The 20457-nt window shown below is 48.0% G+C and overlaps 1 protein-coding gene across 1 annotated transcript in view; it reads right to left on the bottom strand.

The window, feature by feature from the left end:
- The window catches only part of LOC123579941 (serine/threonine-protein phosphatase 4 regulatory subunit 1-like), an 84433-nt gene that overhangs the window by 23318 nt on the left and 40658 nt on the right, over positions 1–20457 (bottom strand). Inside the window, 4 exon segments of the mRNA XM_045444126.1 lie at positions 8346–8492; positions 17295–17342; positions 17345–17442; positions 18722–18828. Of these exon segments, the coding sequence (XP_045300082.1) occupies positions 8346–8492; positions 17295–17342; positions 17345–17442; positions 18722–18828 (400 nt within the window).

The following is a 20457-nucleotide window of genomic DNA, read 5'->3' as shown; positions in this document are numbered from 1 at the left end:
CATTTATAATGTCTGATGTTCAATTAAAAATAACTACCTATGGGGGCACCTGGGTGGCTCAGTCGGTTCAGCGTCCCACGTCATGATCTCATGGTTGGTGAGTTCGAGCCCTGAGTTGGGCTCTGTGCTGACAGCTCAGAGACTGAAGCCTGTTTCAGATTCTGTATTCCTCTCTCTCTGCCCTTCCCCCACTCATTATCATTCTCTCTCTCTCTCTTAAAAATAAATAAACATTAAAAATTTAAAAAAGAAAAAACTACCTATGTGTTGACAGGAAAAGGTGATCCATAATAAAGAAAAAAAAGTGGTCAACAGAAATCGACACCAAGGTGAGATCCCATGTCACAACTATCAGACAAGGACTTTTAAAAAGCTCTTATAAATATATTCAAGGATTAAGAGGAAAACGTAAGCATTATGAAGGACACATTGGGGTGCCTTGGTGGCTCCGTCAGTTAAGTATCAGACTTCAGCTCAGGTCATGATCTTGCAGTTCATGGGTTCAAGCCTCGTGTCGGGCTCTGTGCCGACAGCTCAGAACCTGGAGCCTGCTTCAGATTCTGTGTCCCCTCTCTCGCTGCCCCTCCCCACTCATGTTCCCTCTCTCTCTCTCTCTCTCTCTCAAAAATAAACAAACATTAAAAAGTTTTTTAAAAAAAGGACACATAAAGAATCTCTGTATCACAGAGATTACAGAAACTATAAAAAAGGTCAGAGCAGAAATACTAGAGCTGAAAAATACAGCAACTGAAATTAAAAACCTAATGGGTAGGCCAAACAGCAGATTAGAGATGACAAAAAGAGTCACTGAACTTAAAGACAGATCAATAAAAATGATCAAATCTGAACACCAGAGAGAAAATGACTAAAAAACCAAACAGAACCTCAAAGACATGTGGGGCAGTGTGAAGCACCCCGACTCTGTGTGATCTAAGTCCCAGAACGAAAGGAGAAAACAAGAATGGTACACAGAAGAAAAGCACTCGAAGGAACACCAGCCAAAATTTCCCGAGTCAGGTGCAGTGCACCAACACACAAATCCAAACAGTTCAATAAACACAAATCAGGACAAGCATTCACTCTGCAAAGATAAAGAGAAAAATTTTAAGAGCAGCCAGAGGAAGAAAGGATACTATAAATACAGGACCGTATGAATGACAGCTCGCTTCTCCAGAAGACTACAGGATGAGATCTTTAAAGCAATGCCAGAAAAAACAAAAATAAACCTATAAAGCCACAAGTCTGTATCTAGTAAAACCATCAGTCAAAAATGAAGGCGGGGCGCCTCGGTGGCTCAGTTGGTGGAGCATCCGACTCTTGATTTTAGCTCAGGTCATGATCCCAGGGTTGTGGGGTCGAGCCCCACATGGGACTCCGTGCTGAGCATACAGCCTACTTAAGATTCTCTCTCTCTCCCTCCACCCCTCTCCCCCACTTATGTGTGTCCTCTCCCTCTCTCTCTCTGTCTCTCTCTCTCTCTAAGAAAAAAGAAAAAATGAAGGCAAAATAAAGATATTTTTAAATAAAAAATGGAGAGATTTCATCCTCAGTCAAGCTAAAAAAAATACTGAAGTTCTTTAGGCTGAAGGTATGATACCAGATGGAACTTTAGATCCAGGAAAGAAAGGAAGACTACCCAAACTGGTAAAAATGTGAGGCTATTTTTTTCTTTTCTTAATTTCTTCAAAATATAGGATTGTTTAAATCAAAAATTGCAATACTGTATTATCAGGTTCATAAGGAAGGTATATGTCCCAATGTGTGTGAAAACAACAGCACACAAAATAGGAGAAGGAGGGTGTGGAATGACTTCATTGCAAGGTGTTATAGGTTTTGAAAATACTCACAGAGGAATTAAAATATAGCACTACAAAAATACTCAATTGGCCCAAAAGAAGGCAGGAAAGAATGAACAGAGGAACAAAAACAGACGAGACAAATGGAAAAAAATAACAAAATGGCAGAATTCAATCCCAATATAATCAATAATTACATTAAACATAAACAGACTGAATGCTCCCATTAAAGAGCAGAAACGGTCAGACTAGGTATACAAGCAAGGCCACCTCCATGCTCACGAAAGCGGGAGTACTTTAAATGTAAAGACACCTAATGAGGAGAGTAAAAGGACACACGCGTACACTGTGACAAACCATGAGTGTAAGAGTCCTGGAGGAGTTCTACGAACATCGAAGTAGACCACAAGATGCAGATTGCTATCAGAAGCAACATCGTTCCTTAATAAAAGGGTCAAAATAGCACAAAGATATAAACGTAAAAGCTTTACATGCTTAAAAGGGAAAAGATGGGCTTAAAAGTAGTTTTTCCTCCTTAATAAGCTAGAAAAATATAAGCAAACTGAAGGAAGTAGAAGGAAGGAAATAATAGTAGAAACCAATGAAAAAGAAAACAAGCAATAAAGAAATCAACAAAGACAAAAGTAGGTTCTTTGAAAACATCAATAAAATCGATAAAGCCCTAGCAAGACTGATCATGAAAGAAAAAAAGGGGGGGGGGGGTGGGGAGGTGCGCCTGGATGCCTCAGTGGGTTAAGTGTCTGATTCAGGTCATGATCTCACACTTTGTGAGTTTGAACCCCAAGTCAGGCTCCACACTGCCAGTGCAGAGCCTGCTTGGGATTCTCTCTCATCCTCTCTCTGTCCCTCCCCGACTCACTCCCTCTCTGTCTCTCTCTTTCAAAATAAATAAATAAACTTGAAAGAAAGAAAGAAGGAAGGAAGGAAGGAAGGAAGAAAGGAAGGAAGAAAGGAAGGAAGGAAGGAAGGGGAAAGAAAGAAAGAAAGAAAGAAAGAAAGAAAGAAAGAAAGAAAAGAAAGAAAGAAAGAAAGAAAGGACAAGACAAACTATCACTGTCATAATGAAAGGGGAAAATACTACAGATCTTACAGGCATTAAAGAAGGGATAAAGAAATAGTATAAATCGGGGCGCCTGGGTGGCGCAGTCGGTTAAGCGTCCGACTTCAGCCAGGTCACGATCTCGCGGTCCGTGAGTTCGAGCCCCGCGTCGGGCTCTGGGCTGATGGCTCAGAGCCTGGAGCCTGTTTCCGATTCTGTGTCTCCCTCTCTCTCTGACCCTCCCCCGTTCATGCTCTGTCTCTCTCTGTCCCAAAAATAAATAAACGTTGAAAAAAAAAAAAAAAAAAAAAAAAAAGAAATAGTATAAACAACTTTAGCCCAATAAATTTAACAACTCTGGTGAAATTAATGAATTCCCTAAAATACACAACTTACCCAATGACACAAATGAAATAACAAATCTGATTATAACCCCCTATCTGAATTGGATCTGCTATCAAAAGCCATCTCACAAAGAAAACCCTTGGACCAGAGGTTTTACTGGTAAATTCTAACAAATATTTAAATTCTAGCAAATATTTAAAGGGAAAAAAACACCAATTTTGAATAAGACCTTTCAGAAAACAGAAGAGCAAGGAATGCTTCCCAACTCGTTTCTTGAGGCCCAAATAACCCAGAGTCTAAAACCTGACAAAAAATGTAACAGGAAAAGAAAATTGCCTACAATAGTCCTCTTGAATATAGATGTGAAAATCCTCAGCAAACCGTAAGCAAATAACAGAGAAGGGAGCACTCTTCATGGTAGATGGACTCGAACGGTCAATGGACGCTATACTAGTGGGTGGAAATTTGATGACAAGCACACTTACAAAGCCTCAAAGTAACTCCCCTTCTTACGTCCAGAGGGGAAAGAAGTCCCTAAAAGCTGGGCAGACACCGCCTCTATCTCCCCAGTCACCAGAGTCAACAAAGGCCAACTTCAGAACAAACTGGAGTCTTGGGCCTCCCGCCAGGACACATGAGAACATGTTACTTCATGTTTCTTGCCAAACAGAGCCTGAATCCAATCATGAGGAAACATCAGACAAACCCAGATTGGGAGACATCCTACCAAGGAACTGGCCTGTGTCTTCACATGGAAACGTTACAAAACTCAGAGGCTCGGGACCTGCTCCAGATAAAAGGAGACCAAAGAGATGGGACAATTTCATGCACCTAGTGATCCAGGACTGGATCCTGGACGAATGACAACATCTGAACTTGAACTGTGGAGGAGATAGCAGCATTGTACCAGTGCTAGATTTCCTGATTTTGATCAATGTGCTATGGTTGTCTAAGAGAGTATTTCCTTGTCTTTAGGAAATACACACCGAAATATTTAGGACTGAAGGGGCATAATGTCTCTCACTCCCAAATGGCTCTGATAAATACATACACATACATACATGTGTATCTGTGTGTGTGTGTGTGTGTGTGTGTGGCGCGTGCGCGTACACGCACGCATAAGGAGGGAGACTCAAATAAATTCTCCTGGAGAAGCTGGATAGAGGGTGTGCAAGAGTTCAAGAGTTCATTCCTGAGAATTTTCCACATGTTGAAAATCAAAACAAAATGAGAAATTATCCACCCCCCCCAAATTGTTGAAGAACTCTCCCACTGCCCCCCAAAAAAGAAAAAAAAGTGGGGGGTCGGAAGGAAAAGAGAAAAGGAGGGAGGGAGGAAGGGCTTCCTGTCTCTGAACCTGCTTTCCTCACTGCACACACTGCCTGGGTCAGCAGCTCACCCGCTAGTCTACGTGGAATCTGCACACAGCAGACATGAGGGGGAAGAACACTGAGTGGCGGGAAGGCGGCGGGGGGGGGGGGGGGGGCGCAGGGGGGAGGGCTGCGGGGCTGCGGGGAGGGGAAATTATCCCCACAACATGAAAAGGCTTGCGCACCGGGCTCGGAGGACACAGCTCTCTGACCCGGCTCGAGGCAGACTTGTACAGAGTGGTGGCCACAATAAATGAGCACGCAGGGCTCCCGTATCCAGGGTAACGGGCAACTGAAGAGTGCCCAGTATCTCCAGCCACCCCTCTCCCTCCGCCACACCCACGTGCCCTTATTACGACCCGTAGAAAACACTTCCAGAATCATTAAAAGCCGGCCAGCGCGCCGAGTGACAGGAAGCGATATTCTGGTGGCCCCGGGAACGAGTCGCATGGAATGACCATCTTCACAAAGTTCCTCGGAGCCAACTGTTCTTTAGAAGACACCACCACAGCCTTCTTTTTAAGGAAATGCGCAAATAAAAATGAGCTTAAGAATAGGAATGACGACAAAAAACGAGGAAGCCTGAATGTGAAAACGTGTTGAGAGAGAAAAATAGGCTTCTGACAATTAGTTATAATCTCAGAATGCTAATGGCCTTCCTGCGGGCAAGAGGAATTCTAATTGGTCTCCGGTGGCCTGTTTATGCTGTCTAGATCTAATTACAGAATGTGGCGCTGCCGGTCTCTACCGATTCATTCATTCAACAACTAACATTTATTTAGTACTGACTCTGGGCCTGGCACTGTGCTGGGTGCCGATGGGAGAAAGCCACCTGTGTTCAGAAGCTCACACTTCTGAAGGAGGAATCAACACACAGCGCAATTGCTAAATGACAGAAGACACATGACGAAGCAAGCCTTCTGAGTGCACGAAGGAGGGGGTCACGGGCGCCGTCTGCCAGATAGGGAGAGATTTCACGAACCGGAATGCGTGTGCCCGTGAGAAAGCAGGGTGGAAGAAACCAGCCTGTAATTTCCACCGCATAACTCAATTTACAAATGCCCAGGCCACGTCTCGTTGGCTACCTCTGACTTCCCTAATCAAGTGCGCACCAGGGTCGCCGGCACCAGCATGAGCTGACTGTCGCCTCTGATGGGAGCGAAGGGAAAACAGTGCAGACGCACATTTTGCCTCCAGAGGCACCCGGGTTCCTCTGGGCGAGACGCAGAGAACCGCACTGTTCTCGCACCGCGCGCGCGCGCGTGTGTCTGTGTTTCCGTGTGGTCGGCCGCGGCCACGTTCACGCCGCGTGCCTGGAAATAAGAGTCCAAAGCACGAGGGTGTCGGAGCAGCACAACTGACTGCTCTCCTCACCTGTCACCTCACAAGCACATGTGGGTGCTCACAGTGTTCGGGGGTCACTCACGGACCAGCTGAGAGCCCTGCCCTCCTTGGGGAGCTCTGTAAACCACACGTGTGGGCTTCTCCTTGGGGAAGGAAATCTGCTCTCTGCCCTTCCTGTCACTTCTGAGCTGAAGAGAACGGTGCCCTCTGTGCGTCTCGACGCAGGGTGTCTGAGGGGTGGGTCCTCTCCAGGAACGACCCCCTCTTGGCCTTCAGGCTCCAGGAAAGGGACACAGAACAGCTTCTGAATCTGACCAAAGCATGCATGGGTTGGACAAGACAGCCTGAATCCTGCTTCCAACAGGGCTCCATGAGAAGGGAAGGGGAGCTCCTCCAGAAATACCCTGAAACGTGGGTGCATCCTGGCCTGCAAAGGGTTCAAGACTAAACGTTCTTTGCAGCCACGTCTGGAAGCTTTCACATTCAAGTAATGATATCAGTCACTCACTTAGAATGAAAAACACAATTTATGTAAACTAATTTGTTCTGTAAGTGATTTGTGGAGATAGCTTTTTGAAGGCTTGTTGTATTTTCCAAATATTTTCGCCACAAGAAAAAAGGAGGAGGAGGAAGAGGAGGAGGGGAAAAAGAATATTGCTGGCAAGAATGTAGTGGTTGAAAAGAAAACCAAATAAAAATCATGCAAAAATGCCTCCAGCATTATTTTTCACGGTATTATCAGGCTGGAGGGATAAGATACTTGGTTGTCGGTCGTAACCTTGGGTACTTGCCTAACCAACTTCCCAACAAAAAAGATCTAGCTGGCAAAGTTCACTGCTCAACTGCCAAATAGTCCAACTAAATGCTATTATCCGAGTTCATTTTGCAAAATAAATTTAATTTCTTATAGGGAAACTTGAAATTTATAAAAGAACCCTGGAGAATTTGAATTTTAATAATCAATTATTCTTCAGCCTGATTCATCTTACAAACATATGGAATATGCAAAAACGTAAATTAGTTTAAAAAGCCAGCCCTGTAACTCACAGTTGAGGAAAACTTCTACATAAATGAAGAAGAATTACCAAACGCTCTCATGCTACAATAGAATTTTCTAGCTCCGTGCTGCTTGTTTCCTCACTTCGAGAAAGAATCTCTTTCTCTCACCTCATTCTTCTTCAACCAAGAAAACAGCCATCTCCTGTATCTTATTGTATTCAGAACTAAGGCCCAGGATTTTTTAAATCCTTACGTGTGATTTTTCTAAACTGCTAGGATAATTCTGGGGTATTTACTCTTGTAAGAGAAACACGGGGCGGGGGAGGGGGTGTGCCGTGCAGCACCGTCTGCTTGGGTCAGTGGAGAGGGGAGCAGCCGCACAAAACAAGATGGCCGCGGGTACCCTTCCCTCAGGCCACAGTGGAGAAGGCACGAGAGTCTTCGAGAGTCTTCGTCTAAGCCCGGGAGTCTTTGTCTAAGGCGATACGTGAAAGCTGGTACTGGCTCATTAGCAGCTACTTCGTGAGTGAAGGTTCCAGAAGCAAGGAGAAAGTCCACGACTATACAGTCACTTCACAATGGGTACAGAATCATACAAACCCAGGGATGCCACAAAATTAACTATTTTTTTAAGTTTATTTATTTATTTTTGAGAGAGAAAGAGGAAGCGAGCATGAGTGGGGAAGGAACAGAGAGAGTGGGCAACGGAGAGTCCCAAGCAGGCTCCGCACTGTCAGCACAGAGCCCGACACGGGGCTCGAACTCACGAGCCGTGAGATATGACCCAAGCTGGAATCAAGAGTCTGACCCTTAACCCACTGAGCCACCCAGGCGCCCCTAGAATTCAAAGAAGAAAATGGAGTATTTGTCCTAGTCCTCTCACTATACACCTTTCACTGTTGTGAGCACCGATACTTGAATAGGGCATTTCTCAAACTGCTGCACTCTTCAGAGTGGACTCTCATACCCACTGACACACCTACGTCCGGCCTGTCCTCACCTATAAACAGACACACAGGCCGACTGGATTTTTCCTAATTGCCCACGGACTACCCAAAACCATCTCCCATACCACACTGGGCCCCTTGCTTTGGGAAACAAGGCCCATGATCCCAGTGGGTTCAAGGACTGACTGGCCTATAAATCTCTGCATCTCGCCCGGCAGAAGTCTGTATCTTGCCTCAACTCTGCCTAAACTTTGATTTCGACAGCTCTGCTGTCTTGAAACAACTGTCGATCCAAAGATGATTGTTTTCGAAACACGCACGCGTCCGTACTGTGGACCTTCTCTGGCCAAGGCCAAATCGCCCGGCGCCGTGTTCGGGCAAGTGCTGGCCAACACCGAACACCTGTCATACTGCCAGTCAGGCTCACTCCGAGCTTGGGACCGTCCACCAGGGTGTGGGGCTGTCGTTCCCTAGATAGACTCACGTTCACGGCTTCTGCTTTATATTCGTCGTCGCTGTCTGGGGCAGAGAGTGCCAGCAGGATCGGACACACTTTGTTTTCAATATCGTGCTGGGAGATCAGATCTTGTTCCAGAAGAATCAAGAGCACTTCCTGACTTGATTTTCTGACCTAGAAGAGGACAAAAGGCCAAAGGTGAAACACGAAACGAGCAGAGGTGCTCTCGGGACCCAAACTCCCGATGGAGGGTGCCAAGCTGGCCCTGTCCCCTGCCGCGTGCATGGGCCACATAAGTCCCGCCCTCCACCCGTACTTCTTCCCGGAGGCCCTAGAATCCGCCGCTCCCCCTGCCGGGCTGGTTCCCTCCGTTCCTCTCCTCTCAGGCCAAACATCCCTTTCCCCAGAACCCCTCGCAAGGCATGTCCCCCATCGGTCTGTGACATGCCCCCCCCTTTCCCTCACGACCTGTACCCCAGCTTTCTACGCAGACACTCGCCTACGCACACATAGGGGGCCGGGGGGCAGGGGCCCAGAGAAGACCCTGCAAGACAGGACCCAGAGGCCGCCTCGGTCCAGACCAGAGAGGAGCCAGGCCGACGAGCTCTTTGTTCTTCAGAGTGTGGGGGGGCGAGCGAACACTGCAACTCGGGGGGATCCCGGGAAGCTGCCCAGAGAACACGCTTGGGGAAATGAAAGCGCAGGAAATTCCAATTTACAGCCCAGGTAATGGCAGACGCGGCCCAGCACAGTGAGGCTGAGGCAGGAAGAGAGGAGCGGGGCCGAGGGTGTGAAGACAGAGTGGCAGCTTGGCAGACGACAGTTACAAAAGAAGCCACGCAGGCACTCTGACGTGGAAGCCTCCCAGCAAGTGACAAGATGAAAACAGTCTTCTAGAAAGATCATTCCGGCAGCGGCGTTCCAAGTAAATCGGAGGCGATGAAAGACTGAGGGCAGAAAGGTCGGCAAGGCAGCTACTGCCACAGTCCCCGTGGGAGGGGCGGGGAGAGAAAAGATGATGCCCCGGCAATATTGCCAGGCTGAGGTGACAGGAGCTGGTGTCCAACTAGAGGCAGCAAAAGCCCCCAATAACTCTGAGATGTCAAACGCTTATTGAGCTTCTGGCGCATGCCTGGAGCAGAGACCGGGAGAGCAGCGCAGACCAGGAGGGCCGGCCCCAGTCCCGGGTGGCAGCTGAGGCACAGCAGGCAGGAAGGGCAGGGCCTGGGCGGACGCGGAGGAGAAGGTCAAGGGCGGTTAGAAGCCAAGGTTAGACGCCAGGGGCGGTGGGCGAAGCTATGTGTGCATCCAACGTCTGGAGCCTTTGAACGCGACCTCCTTTGGAAAACAGGGTCTCCGCAGATGGGATTGGGGGTCACGGTAAGGACCGGAAGGCCATCCAAGATTGCCAGGATGACCCTAAGTGAAATCACAAGTCTCCTCACAAGAGAGAGGCGAGGGGGGAGGACGGACTGAGGAGGGGGCAGCACATGCAGACACAGGCAGAGGCTGGGGACGCGGCCAGCAGCCAAGGGGGTCGGCACCTCCGGAAGCCGAAGAGGCAACGAACGGATTCTCCCCTGGAGCCTGGAGAGCGAGCGTGACCCTGACGCCACCTGGGTCTGGGACTTCCAGCCTCCGCATCTGTGACAGAATAAACGTGCGCCGTTTTAAGCCCCCTGGCTTGTGGTGCTGTTTCGGCCGCTCCTGGGCACTGCTGGAGCAAGCAAGGGATGGGGACAGGACAGCACGGCACATGAGCCAGGACTCGAGACAGGGACACGGGCGGCCCAGGGGAGGGAGGCTGAAGGGCCGGCTGGGGTCGGGCAGGGCTGGGGCCTCTGGCGATGACTCCCGGACACTGGGAGCCCCACGCGTGGGAAAGCAGAGGAGTGACAAGACCAGACACGGCTTCGGGGAGGGTGACCCGTGAGAAGCCTCAAGCGGCCCTGGAAGCTGCAAGGGCGGGCGAGGGGTCCCGGGGCACAGCTGCTCTGGCTTTGACCGAGGCGTGGTTTCGGGGGGTGGGGCACAGAGAGGAGAGGGGAGGTTTGAGAGACGCTGCCGAAGAGAGCTCAGCTGGTCACTGCGGACGATCCTGGAAATCAACTATGCCGCGGGCTACCGCCGATCACCACATGGAAGACACGGAAAGAGGGGCGAGACCGAGGGTAAAAAGAACAAGACTGGGTGCTGGAGTCTGAGGGCCCGACGCGACGCAACAGATGCCCTGGGAGAACCATCAGGGGGCTGTGGGGACGCGCCAGCTCTGGAGGCCTGGGTGAGAGGCAGCCACGTGCCCGCAGAGGCAGAGGGGATCACCCAGGGAATCCAGCACGGTGAGAAAACGATACCGTGGAGGGCGGGCCAGGGGAGAACCAGACCGGCAGGAAGGCAAGGGGTTTGGGGGGACACTTGGGTCGCCCACAGGAGACACCGCAGTGGTTTCAAGGCTGAGCCTCATCTGCATCCCACAATCAGTAGCTGGGCCCCCTCGGGCAAGGGGCTGAGCTTCCTGGAGCCTCGGCTTCTCATCCACAGAAGGGCACGATGGCCTCACCCACCTCCCAGGGCGGCCATGGGGGGCACGGCCAAGTTTCAGAACGGTGTGAGGGGGCCAGTGGCCGCCAAATGAATGCCGCTTCACTGGCACTGAAATCATATGGCTAGTCACCAAGACAGAGATAGAGGCAGTAAGGTGACCCTGGTGCACATCTGCTTGACGACGAGCTCCGGGAGGAACGGAGAACGTGGCCCGGTCGGCCCTGTGCCCCATCATGGGGGAGAGCAACGTTAAGTGGCCAGGGGACATCCAAGAAAGGTTCTTCAAAAACCCGAAAGTAGTTAATGGTGACAAAGGGCGCAAAAAGATCAAGTAAAGGCAAAAAAGAAGTCACTCAAAAGATAAATAAATGGTGGAAAAAGTATGAATGCAATAGTTTCAAATAGTTAAGATGAATGACCAAGAGCTCTCTGGATCAGTGTGGCTAGATCTTAAAACGGAGGAATAAAAGCAAGGGGCAGAAGGCAAATACGGTCTGATGCCATTGATTTAAGGTTCTAAAGCACCTGAAACAAGGCACTCTCTTACTCGGGGCCGCTTACATGACCGGTGGGAGTCTAAAACTCTGGATGGGAAGGGACACCCCAGGCTCAGGGTGGTAGTTTCCTACAAAAGGGGAGAGAGGGAGAGGAATGGCATGAGAAGGGGCACAGCACAGTTTTAACCGTATCTGTAACCTATAAAGAAAGCAATTAAATAGGTCTAAGGCAAAACTACAAAAGGCTAACATTTGTTGAGTGAGTGTGTAGGTATACGGGTATTTATTACACAGTCCTCTCGTGTCATTAAAATATTCCACGGTATTTTAAAGATCAAAACTATTTTTGAAGAAACAGAAACCCTGGATTTCACAGTAAGACAGCTGAGTCCCCAGCAGGACACGTCTCCACGGGCTCTCGGGGCATAGGCTGCAGTGGGTTGGGTTGCCGCCTGGCTGGGAGCCCTTGCAGGGAAGAGGCTACGGACGCTCCTCTTTCAAGAAGCTCGGCAGTGGTCCGCTCAGGGTCAAGGCCAGGGAACAGGAGGCTGAGGGAGATGTAGGCATGATGGTACTCAAAAGAGAAAAGCCAGTGCGGGAGACTGGAAAAGTAAGGCAGCTAGGAGACAAGAAGCGGGAACAAAGAGGGAAATGAAGCCATCAAATGTGAAGAGGGGTTGGGACACCCATTCCCCCGGAGACAGAAGGCGAGTAGCTCAGGACAGCTGAAGAAATGTGGCTACACTAGCGAATGGAGTCGGCTGATTCAGTTCTACAGCCCTCCACTCCAACTCTACCGGGTCCCAGGCCCTGGGCTCGGTCTCAGAGATGGATCAAATTAACACGCGGTTCCTACAGTCAGTGCTCAGAGTCTAAAATGGTAGAGAAAATACTAGTTACAGGATCCAGAAGAGCCCAGGCACTCCCCAAACATCTACCAGATGAGCCTCAGGAAACCAAGCCCGGCATCCCGGGGTCCTTCTCCAGCTCAGCCGCGCCCCAGCACACACAACCACGTTTCTCTGCACCTCAGCTCCCTCGCCTCTAAAACAAAGAGGAACTAATGAGCCCCTACTTTGCAGGGTGGTTAGGAAGGGTAAACAAGATAATCCTCGCTAATCCTGGAGCATGGTGCATCACATGGCGAGAGATCAAGAAACGGAAGCTGTTCACAGTACCGGCGACCACAGTAAGGATACCGACACCCGGCATGATTCTGTGATTTCACACCTCCCACGAGTCACCGCAAGTGCCAAGGCCAGAAAGAGTACCGAGGAGGATGACATGACGATGACAGACGTGTGACGGACTGAGGAAGGCCTGGGTTGAGCTGCAGACGCTCCAGGACGGGGACAGGACACACCCACCCTTCTCATATGCAAAAGAATCTGGATCTCGGCCTAATTCAGATCTTACTACCCGCCTGGGGGACCCCACAGGGTGGGAGGGGGGATTTCTGAAAGGGCTGGCCTCAGTCACAGTGAGGCAGAGCTAGACAGGAGGAGGAGAAGAGGGGCGTCTGGAAGGAGCAAGGCTACCAGCCTGGGCAGAGTGAGGGGGAGGCACCAATTGGAGGTGCCATGGCGGGCGGGGGGCTGGCGGCCCATGGAGTCGGCTGTGCCCGAAGGCATTGCAGAGTCTGAAGGAAAACCCTCCGGGGAGATCGGACTCTGCTGCCTTTCTATGTTTGAAGGTGATAAGAACGGAGAAGAGGGGGCGCACTCAAGAGTTACATGTTTATCGTGGACAGAAAGGACACGTGGCAAGGTCCAGCGGGGCGAGGGAGGCAAGAGAAGGGAGGATTTCGATGGCCCCAGGCTGCGGCTCCGGGGGACTGGAAGAAGCTTCCACTCATCGAGGGAGGGGGTGAAGATTGAAGGTCTCTACTTCCTCTGTGGAGGCAAAGGCCAGGTCACCTGTTTGGTGCCGGGCAGGGCAAGGTGAAGAGGCTTGATGACAGTGGCAGAGGCCTGAAAGAGCTGCCTTGGGCGACGTGGGAGCAGCTGAGCAGGGACAAGTGAAAGGGGAGGCGGACAGTGCTGCAGTCGGCTGCGATCGAATCCATAAATGTGCGATGGCACCAATCAGTGCACCCCCACCCCCCCCACCCCCCGCAGACTCAGCCTCCGTGACGCAGGAGGGCTGTGATGGGCAGGCAGGACCAGAGCGGCAGAGGCACTGTCAGAAGGACACAACTGGGGGGGCGGGGTGGGGGAGGGTACCAGTGGAGAGACCAGAAAGGGGGACATGAGGGAGGGGACAGCCGAGGAGGACCTCAGGGACCCGTGAAGCCTCAGCGCGGTGGCCGAGCAGGGAGGGCAGGCTGCGGTGAGGGGGTGGAAGGGCCTCTTGGGGACTTGAGCTCCGGAGACGCCAAGGCAAAAGGAGTGGCCACCGTGCGAGGGCAGTGGGTCTGGCTGTCGCAGGGCCTGAGCCACTGATAGGACTCTTCAGCACACACAGCCGAGAGCCTGGGGTCCAAACCACCGTTCTAGCCTCTCCCCTTCTGGAACCAAACAGATGGCAGTGATCTATGACAAAGGTCAAGGAAATGTCAAGTTCTCTGACCCAGTGCAATCTCATTTTCAAGAACATATCCAAAGGTAAAAGAACAGATGCTCACTGCATCTACCGTATCAAAAAAGCTGGAAGAAAGCTAAGCATTCAACCAAAGTAAAAACAGGAAGATTATGAAGATGTACATCCACTACGTACAGATTCGCTTTCTGGGGCAGGAAATCGGTCCTACTCAGGTCTTTATCCCCAACACAAAGCACCACGCTTGGCTCATATCGGGCACTCAGAAACCGCCGGAAAAAATGAATGGATGGGGAAAACTGCATCACGTTAAGCTCAGACCTATGTGGGGGAAGACGGAAGCACCTAGACAAGAACGTGTAAAAGTGATCAAACCACTGACATCAGGAGAGTGGAAACAGAAGGACTGTCTTCCTTATTGGAACACTACCTTTAATCCTGTCATAGTTAACAGCTCAAGTATTCGCTTTTTAAAAATGCTCAGAACGGGGCGCCTGCGTGGCGCAGTCGGTTAAGCGTCCGACTTCAGCCAGGTCACGATCTCGTGGTCCGTGAGTTCGAGCCCCGCGTCGGGCTCTGGGCTGATGGCTCAGAGCCTGGAGCCTGTTTCCGCTTCTGTGTCTCCCTCTCTCTCTGCCCCTCCCCCGTTCATGCTCTGTCTCTCTCTGTCCCAAAAATAAATAAGCGTTGAAAAAAAAAAAAAAAATTAAAAAAATGCTCAGAGCAAGGGAGAAATAGCAAGCCAAAATGGCAGAACTATCTGAAAACAGTAATAATGAAAACTTGGCATATCATTAAAAATTATAAATACATTTAGCCTCTAGGGTGCCTGGGTTGGCTCAGTTCATGAAGCATCCAACTCCTGGTTTCAGCTCAGGTCATGGCCCGCGTCGGGCTCTGCACTGACAGCACGGAGCCTGCTCGGGATTCTGTCTCTCCCTCTCGCTTCTCCCTCCCCTGCTCCCATTCTCTCTCTCTAAATAAATAAACTTAAAAAAAAAAAATACATTTAGCCTTTGTGCAAATCCCAGAGTAACTGACAAATAGAAAGGCTGCGAGGCTACCTGTGGCAACAATTCTGAAGTGACAGAAAAGTAGAAAGAACCCAAATGTCTATCAATAAACTACACTCCATCCTCGCAGTGGAGGAGCTTGCTGCTGGAAAAAGGGATGAGGGAGCTTTGCCTAGACTGCAAAGGAGTGATCTGCAGAATACCCTGGATGGTGGGGAAAGCAAGGGACAGAGCATCAGGCATGGCCCGCCACTTTGCATCTGAGAAAGGAACAAGGAACACAAGGACATACGCGTATCTGCTCAGAGTTACCCACTTGTGTGCACTAAAAAAAAAAAAAATTTTTTAATGTTTATTTATTTTTGAGAGACAGAGAGAGAGGGAGGCAGACTGCAAGCAGGGGAGAAGCAGAGAGAGGGAGACACAGAATCCGAAGCAGGCTCCAGGCTCTGAGCTGAGCTGTCGGCAGAGACCCCCGACGCGGGGCTCGAACTCACGGACTGCGAGATCATGACCTCAGGTGAAGTTGGACGCTTAACTGACGGAGCCACCCAGGGGCCCCCCTGTTGTGTATTTTTTAAAGGTAAGAATAAATTAAAACCTAGGGGGCGCCTGGGTGGCTCAGTCTGTTGAGCATCCAACTCTTGATTTTGGCTGAGGTCACGATCTCATGGTTCGTGAGTTCAAGCTCTGCCTTGGGCTCTGTGCTGATAGCACGGAGCCTGCTTGGGATTCTCTTTCTCTGCCCCTCCCCTGCTCATGATCCATCTCTGTCTCTTTTGCTCTCTCTCAAAATAAATAAATAAACTTTTTTTTTTAAAGAAAAAAAGAATAAATCAAAACGTAGAAAAAATGGCTATCTACAGAAGGAGTAGGGAACAGATGGGGGAGGTAGGGATAGAAGTCAGATTTTTCTGAATGTGCTTTGTTTTACAGTTTTGACTTGGAATCATGTACAAACATCTTAAATAATTATTATAAGTCTAAATTAAATCCAAATGTAAAAGCTAAAGCAATTCCTAAAACTAAAAGATAAATGAAGATAAATGAGCCTGATGGCAGATCAAGTTGAGAGCTTAGGCACAAAAAGGGTTAATACAAGTAACTTTGAAACCCAGTCTCATTAATACTAATGTTAATACGACTGTGCGACTGTGCATCTCTAGTGGGAGACAGTCCAAAAACAAAAAGAACGGCAAAGAAACCTTAAACTGTATTCAGTTATCCCACCAAACTGTTAGTAATCATACTGGCATTTTTATTTTGGATACACACACACACACACACACACACACACACACACACACACTAATGCCATTAAACAGCAAGACGTGTACCGTGTAAAAAGACAAAAACAAAACAACAAAAAAACACAAGAGTTACAAATATAAAATCAAATAAGTAAAAGCCCTATAATCCTCAATTTAACGTGGAAATATCAATACAAACTCATGGTGGGGAATTTTGTAAAGAACAGATAAGGCTGACAAAACCCAAATGCAGTGGCCACACTGCTTTTGTGCTTCTTGATCTGATACAGCAGCAGGGCCTAAAAAGGATTCTTATCCAACAACCCAAAACTCTGAGTCTGACCAAGGCTGTAGACTTAACTAGCAGTTCGTAGGAAGTACTGGGAACAGAGGAACATTTCAAACCACACTATGGGGATGTAATCAGCCAGATCCCAAATGTGGGGAATCCTATAGTCTAATGACTTAGTTTCCTTGGAGCAGAGGAATAAAAGGGGGGATGAATTATGACAAATTAAAAGAAATCGTAAAAGGTACCTCAATCAAATGTAATATATGGACCTCATGTGGATTTGATTTAAAGAGACTGCCCGCATAAAACCAGATTTCTGAGAAAAGTGAAAAATCTGAACAATGACTAGAGATTAGTGAAATATCAAAGATCTATTCATAAATTCTATCCATGTGATAATGGGATTGCTATTACGTGTTTTAAAAAGTATCTGTATTTCTCAGAGAGTAATACTAAAGCATCTACAGTAAAAATGATACGGTATCTGGGAAATGCTTTTATCTGGGTTGGATTATCTTAAGATAAATGAGAAAACACTGGTCAAATGTTAATGACAGTCGAAGCTGGGTAGAGAGTACACGGACATTCATTTTAATATTCTCTCTACTGCTGTGTGTTTGAAAATTTCCATAATAAAAAGTTAAAAAAAAAAAAAAGAAGTATCTCATGATAATAAGAATGAGTGCTATCTGCCTGAACAATTGGAGGAACCGAGCACAAATAGATCTTCTGTTCTTGAATCACTTAACTCCACAAAGCTGTTTTCTGAATTATGGATATCAGCTACAAATATGACTAAGGAGAATTCGCTGCACAGATCTTAAGGTTACAATTTTTCACACCTGGTTGTTCGGATCCGTGAGGTACCTCACTACGATCGGTGTAAGACAGTCCAGTCCGCGAGCACCCCTGGAAAATTCGATCTGTTTTCTTGTAAAAAGACGGCAAGGGGAGGAATCTGTTCCATCAGGTCGGTCCGCACCGTGGGCTCTGCAGCAATAAAAAATCAGAAAAGAATCGTATAAGAATAAGCCAAGCATCTTACAGAGTGTATGGCGATAGTTTCTAGCTTTTCTTACTAAAATACTTCATCAAGGAAATTAGACAAACGCAGTTTAAAAATCATTTCCCGTTTAGAGTATTTATGCTACAGACAGGCTTAAAAAGCTAATAAGCTATCCAGCAATATAAAAACATAAAAGGAAGGGAGAATGACAACTCTATTATAACAAGCCATATATAAATCGAGGAGGGAGCAGGCAGTCTGCAACGCTGGGCCAGCGTCCAAAAGCCATTACAACTAATGGCACATATGCCAGACCTATGGGTTGTGCTTATTTAAATTCCAGCCGGAATGTATACATTATAAATAATTCTTTCATAAATGCACTCCCCCACAATCCACGCATCCCAATTATTTCTAAGGCAGAGCATTAAACAAAAGAGCGGCTCTAGCTCCAATATACCACATTAAATTTAACACAAATATATAATTGCTTCAGCACTGTAAATGGTGACTCATTTACAAAGAGAACCCATTTAAGGATTCAAAACATCCACTTGGGCCTTTTTAAAAGCATTGTGTCATATTCATCTGAATATTTTAAACTAATACAGGAGCTATATGGAATGTTTATTTTTCTATTTTCAGTGAAAATGATCAAAATCTAAAGCAGTGTAAGATTTCAGAAACTTTCTGAAGCTGTTCACTGATCGTTACAAATGGGGGGTCGGGGGGCGCAGGGCAGCTCTCAGTACTGGTAACCCCACCACTCACTCCTGCGTGCACGGGGGAGGAGGGGCGAGGAGGGACATCTCAGCGTCTACCACCCAGCAGCGTGCTTTCCTCCCCGGGAGAGCAATCATGGAGAAGTAGAGAGAGAGAAAGAGAGAGAGAAATCAAGATCAGCCTACAAAGATTACAGGTGACGGAAACTAATGACTGGGATTGTTCTAATCCAAAAGACTTCTTTTGATGTGGTCTTTCTTAGCAACCAACAGTCGGGCAAAATGCATGAAATACAAAAGGCCTTAACTGCCAGGGCAAATGGCATTCATGGCCATTAGTCATTCTAATTTTCTAAAAATAAGGATAATTTGATGCCAAATAAGACACCCATTGTTGATGACAATATCCATTCATGCTTAGACATTGCTTAAAATTTTCGATCAATACCCAGGTTTTCTTTTTAATTCACTATCGGTGGTTAGACGCAATTTCTTGGAAATACACAAGCGAAAAATAAACGTACACAATCCTTATACACACCTGCGTCTTCTGACAATCTGACCACAATCTCCATGACCGTTAAGAAGTCCTCCTCATTGTTACCGAAGTCCCGGAGGATGTCATTCAGCCCTCTGGCAATAATCTGACTGTGGAGATGAGAAATGATCTATACAGTTACTTGGGCAACACTGAGTGGCGGTATGCTAATTACAGGCATTGTGTGAAGGGCAGGTAGTAAAACCAAGGAACAAAGCAAAGTCAGTGACCTCTGTCCAGAGGGAGGAGAGACGGTCAAGGAACGTCCAGAGATAGTCATTCCCATGTGGGTCACTGTCCTATAGGAACCAGACCTGTGTCCTCTGGTCTGGTGGTCACTGGAGGTTGAAACTGTCCACGTGGAACTGGAGAAACACGACTTTCTCCTTTTTGGATTGATTCTTCAGGCCTAGACAGACTCGGAAGAGAGGCTCCATGACAGTAGGCGGGAATTCAGTGACCAATAAATGCAGAAGGAAAAGGTCCCAAGAGGCATCCAACGGCCACCTCACTCTCAAGCGGCCTCTACCCACTAGGTGTCAGTAGAATCCCCCTGGCCGCCCCCCACCCCATGATGTGACAACTAAACTATGTCTCCGGACATTGTGACAGGTCTATGGGGGCAAAAATCAGCCCTGGTTGAGAACCATCTCATTAGAAGATTAAAGGGATAAGGAACCCTCTGTACTGGCTTTGCAACTCTTCTGTAAATCTAAAACTGCTGAGGGGCACCTGGGGGCCACAGTCAGTTAAGCATCTGACTTGATCTCAGCTCAGGTCTTGATCTCAGGGTCGTGAGTTCAAGCCCCACAATGGGCGTGGAGCCTACTTAAAATAAAATTTAAAAATTAAAAAAAATAACTAAAATTCATGCTTTTATTAAAAGCCAACACCTTTGCTGGCTTTTTATTAAAAGCCAACACCTTTGCTGGCACAGATATGGGGCAACAGGAACCCACAGATACTGTTGGTAGGAATGCAAAATAGTACGGTAATTTAGAAAACGGTAGGTTCTTAAAAATCTAAATATGCATTTATCATTCAATCTAGCAATTCATTCTTAGGTATTTGGCCAGATGAAATGAAAACTTATGTCCACACACAGACTTGTACACACATGTTCATACTGGCGCGATTCACAATAGCCACAAAGTGGAAGAATTTCCATGTTCCTCGCCGAGGGAATATACACACAAGGCACCAACTGTCCATACAATGGACTAGGACGCAGCACTAAAAAGGAACAGCCTAGTGGTAATAACGGGGATAACTTCCCAACGTATTTCACTAAGGAAAAGAAGCCAGAGAGAAAAGACAACACGACACACGATTCCGTTTATAAGGAATTCTAGAAAAGGCAAAATCTTCGCCTCCAGACACAAATCGCTGGTTGCCTGGTCCGCAGTGGGGAGGAAGCGAGGGACAGGGCAAAAGCAAGAACAAGGACACAAGGCGGTGATGGCAATGTTCAAATGTGCCTCTGGTTGAGGGTTGCGTGACTGTTGGCACGTATCCACCTGGGTGCTTTAGGTGGGTGAATTTTATTGCATGACATATATGCCTCAGTAAAGCGGCGTTTTGTTTTGTTTTGTTTCTCAATGTGTATTTATTGTTGAGACACAGGGAGAGACAAGCACGAGCACGAGTGGGGTAGGGGCAGAGAGAGAGAGAGAGAGATAGAAACTGAAGCAGGCTGCAGGCTCTGAGCTGTCCGCACAGAGCCTGACGTGGAGCTTGAA

Source organism: Leopardus geoffroyi, chromosome A3 (genome assembly GCF_018350155.1).
Source record: "Leopardus geoffroyi isolate Oge1 chromosome A3, O.geoffroyi_Oge1_pat1.0, whole genome shotgun sequence".
Lineage (NCBI taxonomy): Eukaryota > Metazoa > Chordata > Mammalia > Carnivora > Felidae > Leopardus > Leopardus geoffroyi.
The sequence above is the reverse complement of the archived record's forward strand: the minus strand, read 5'-3'. Positions and strand labels throughout refer to the sequence as shown.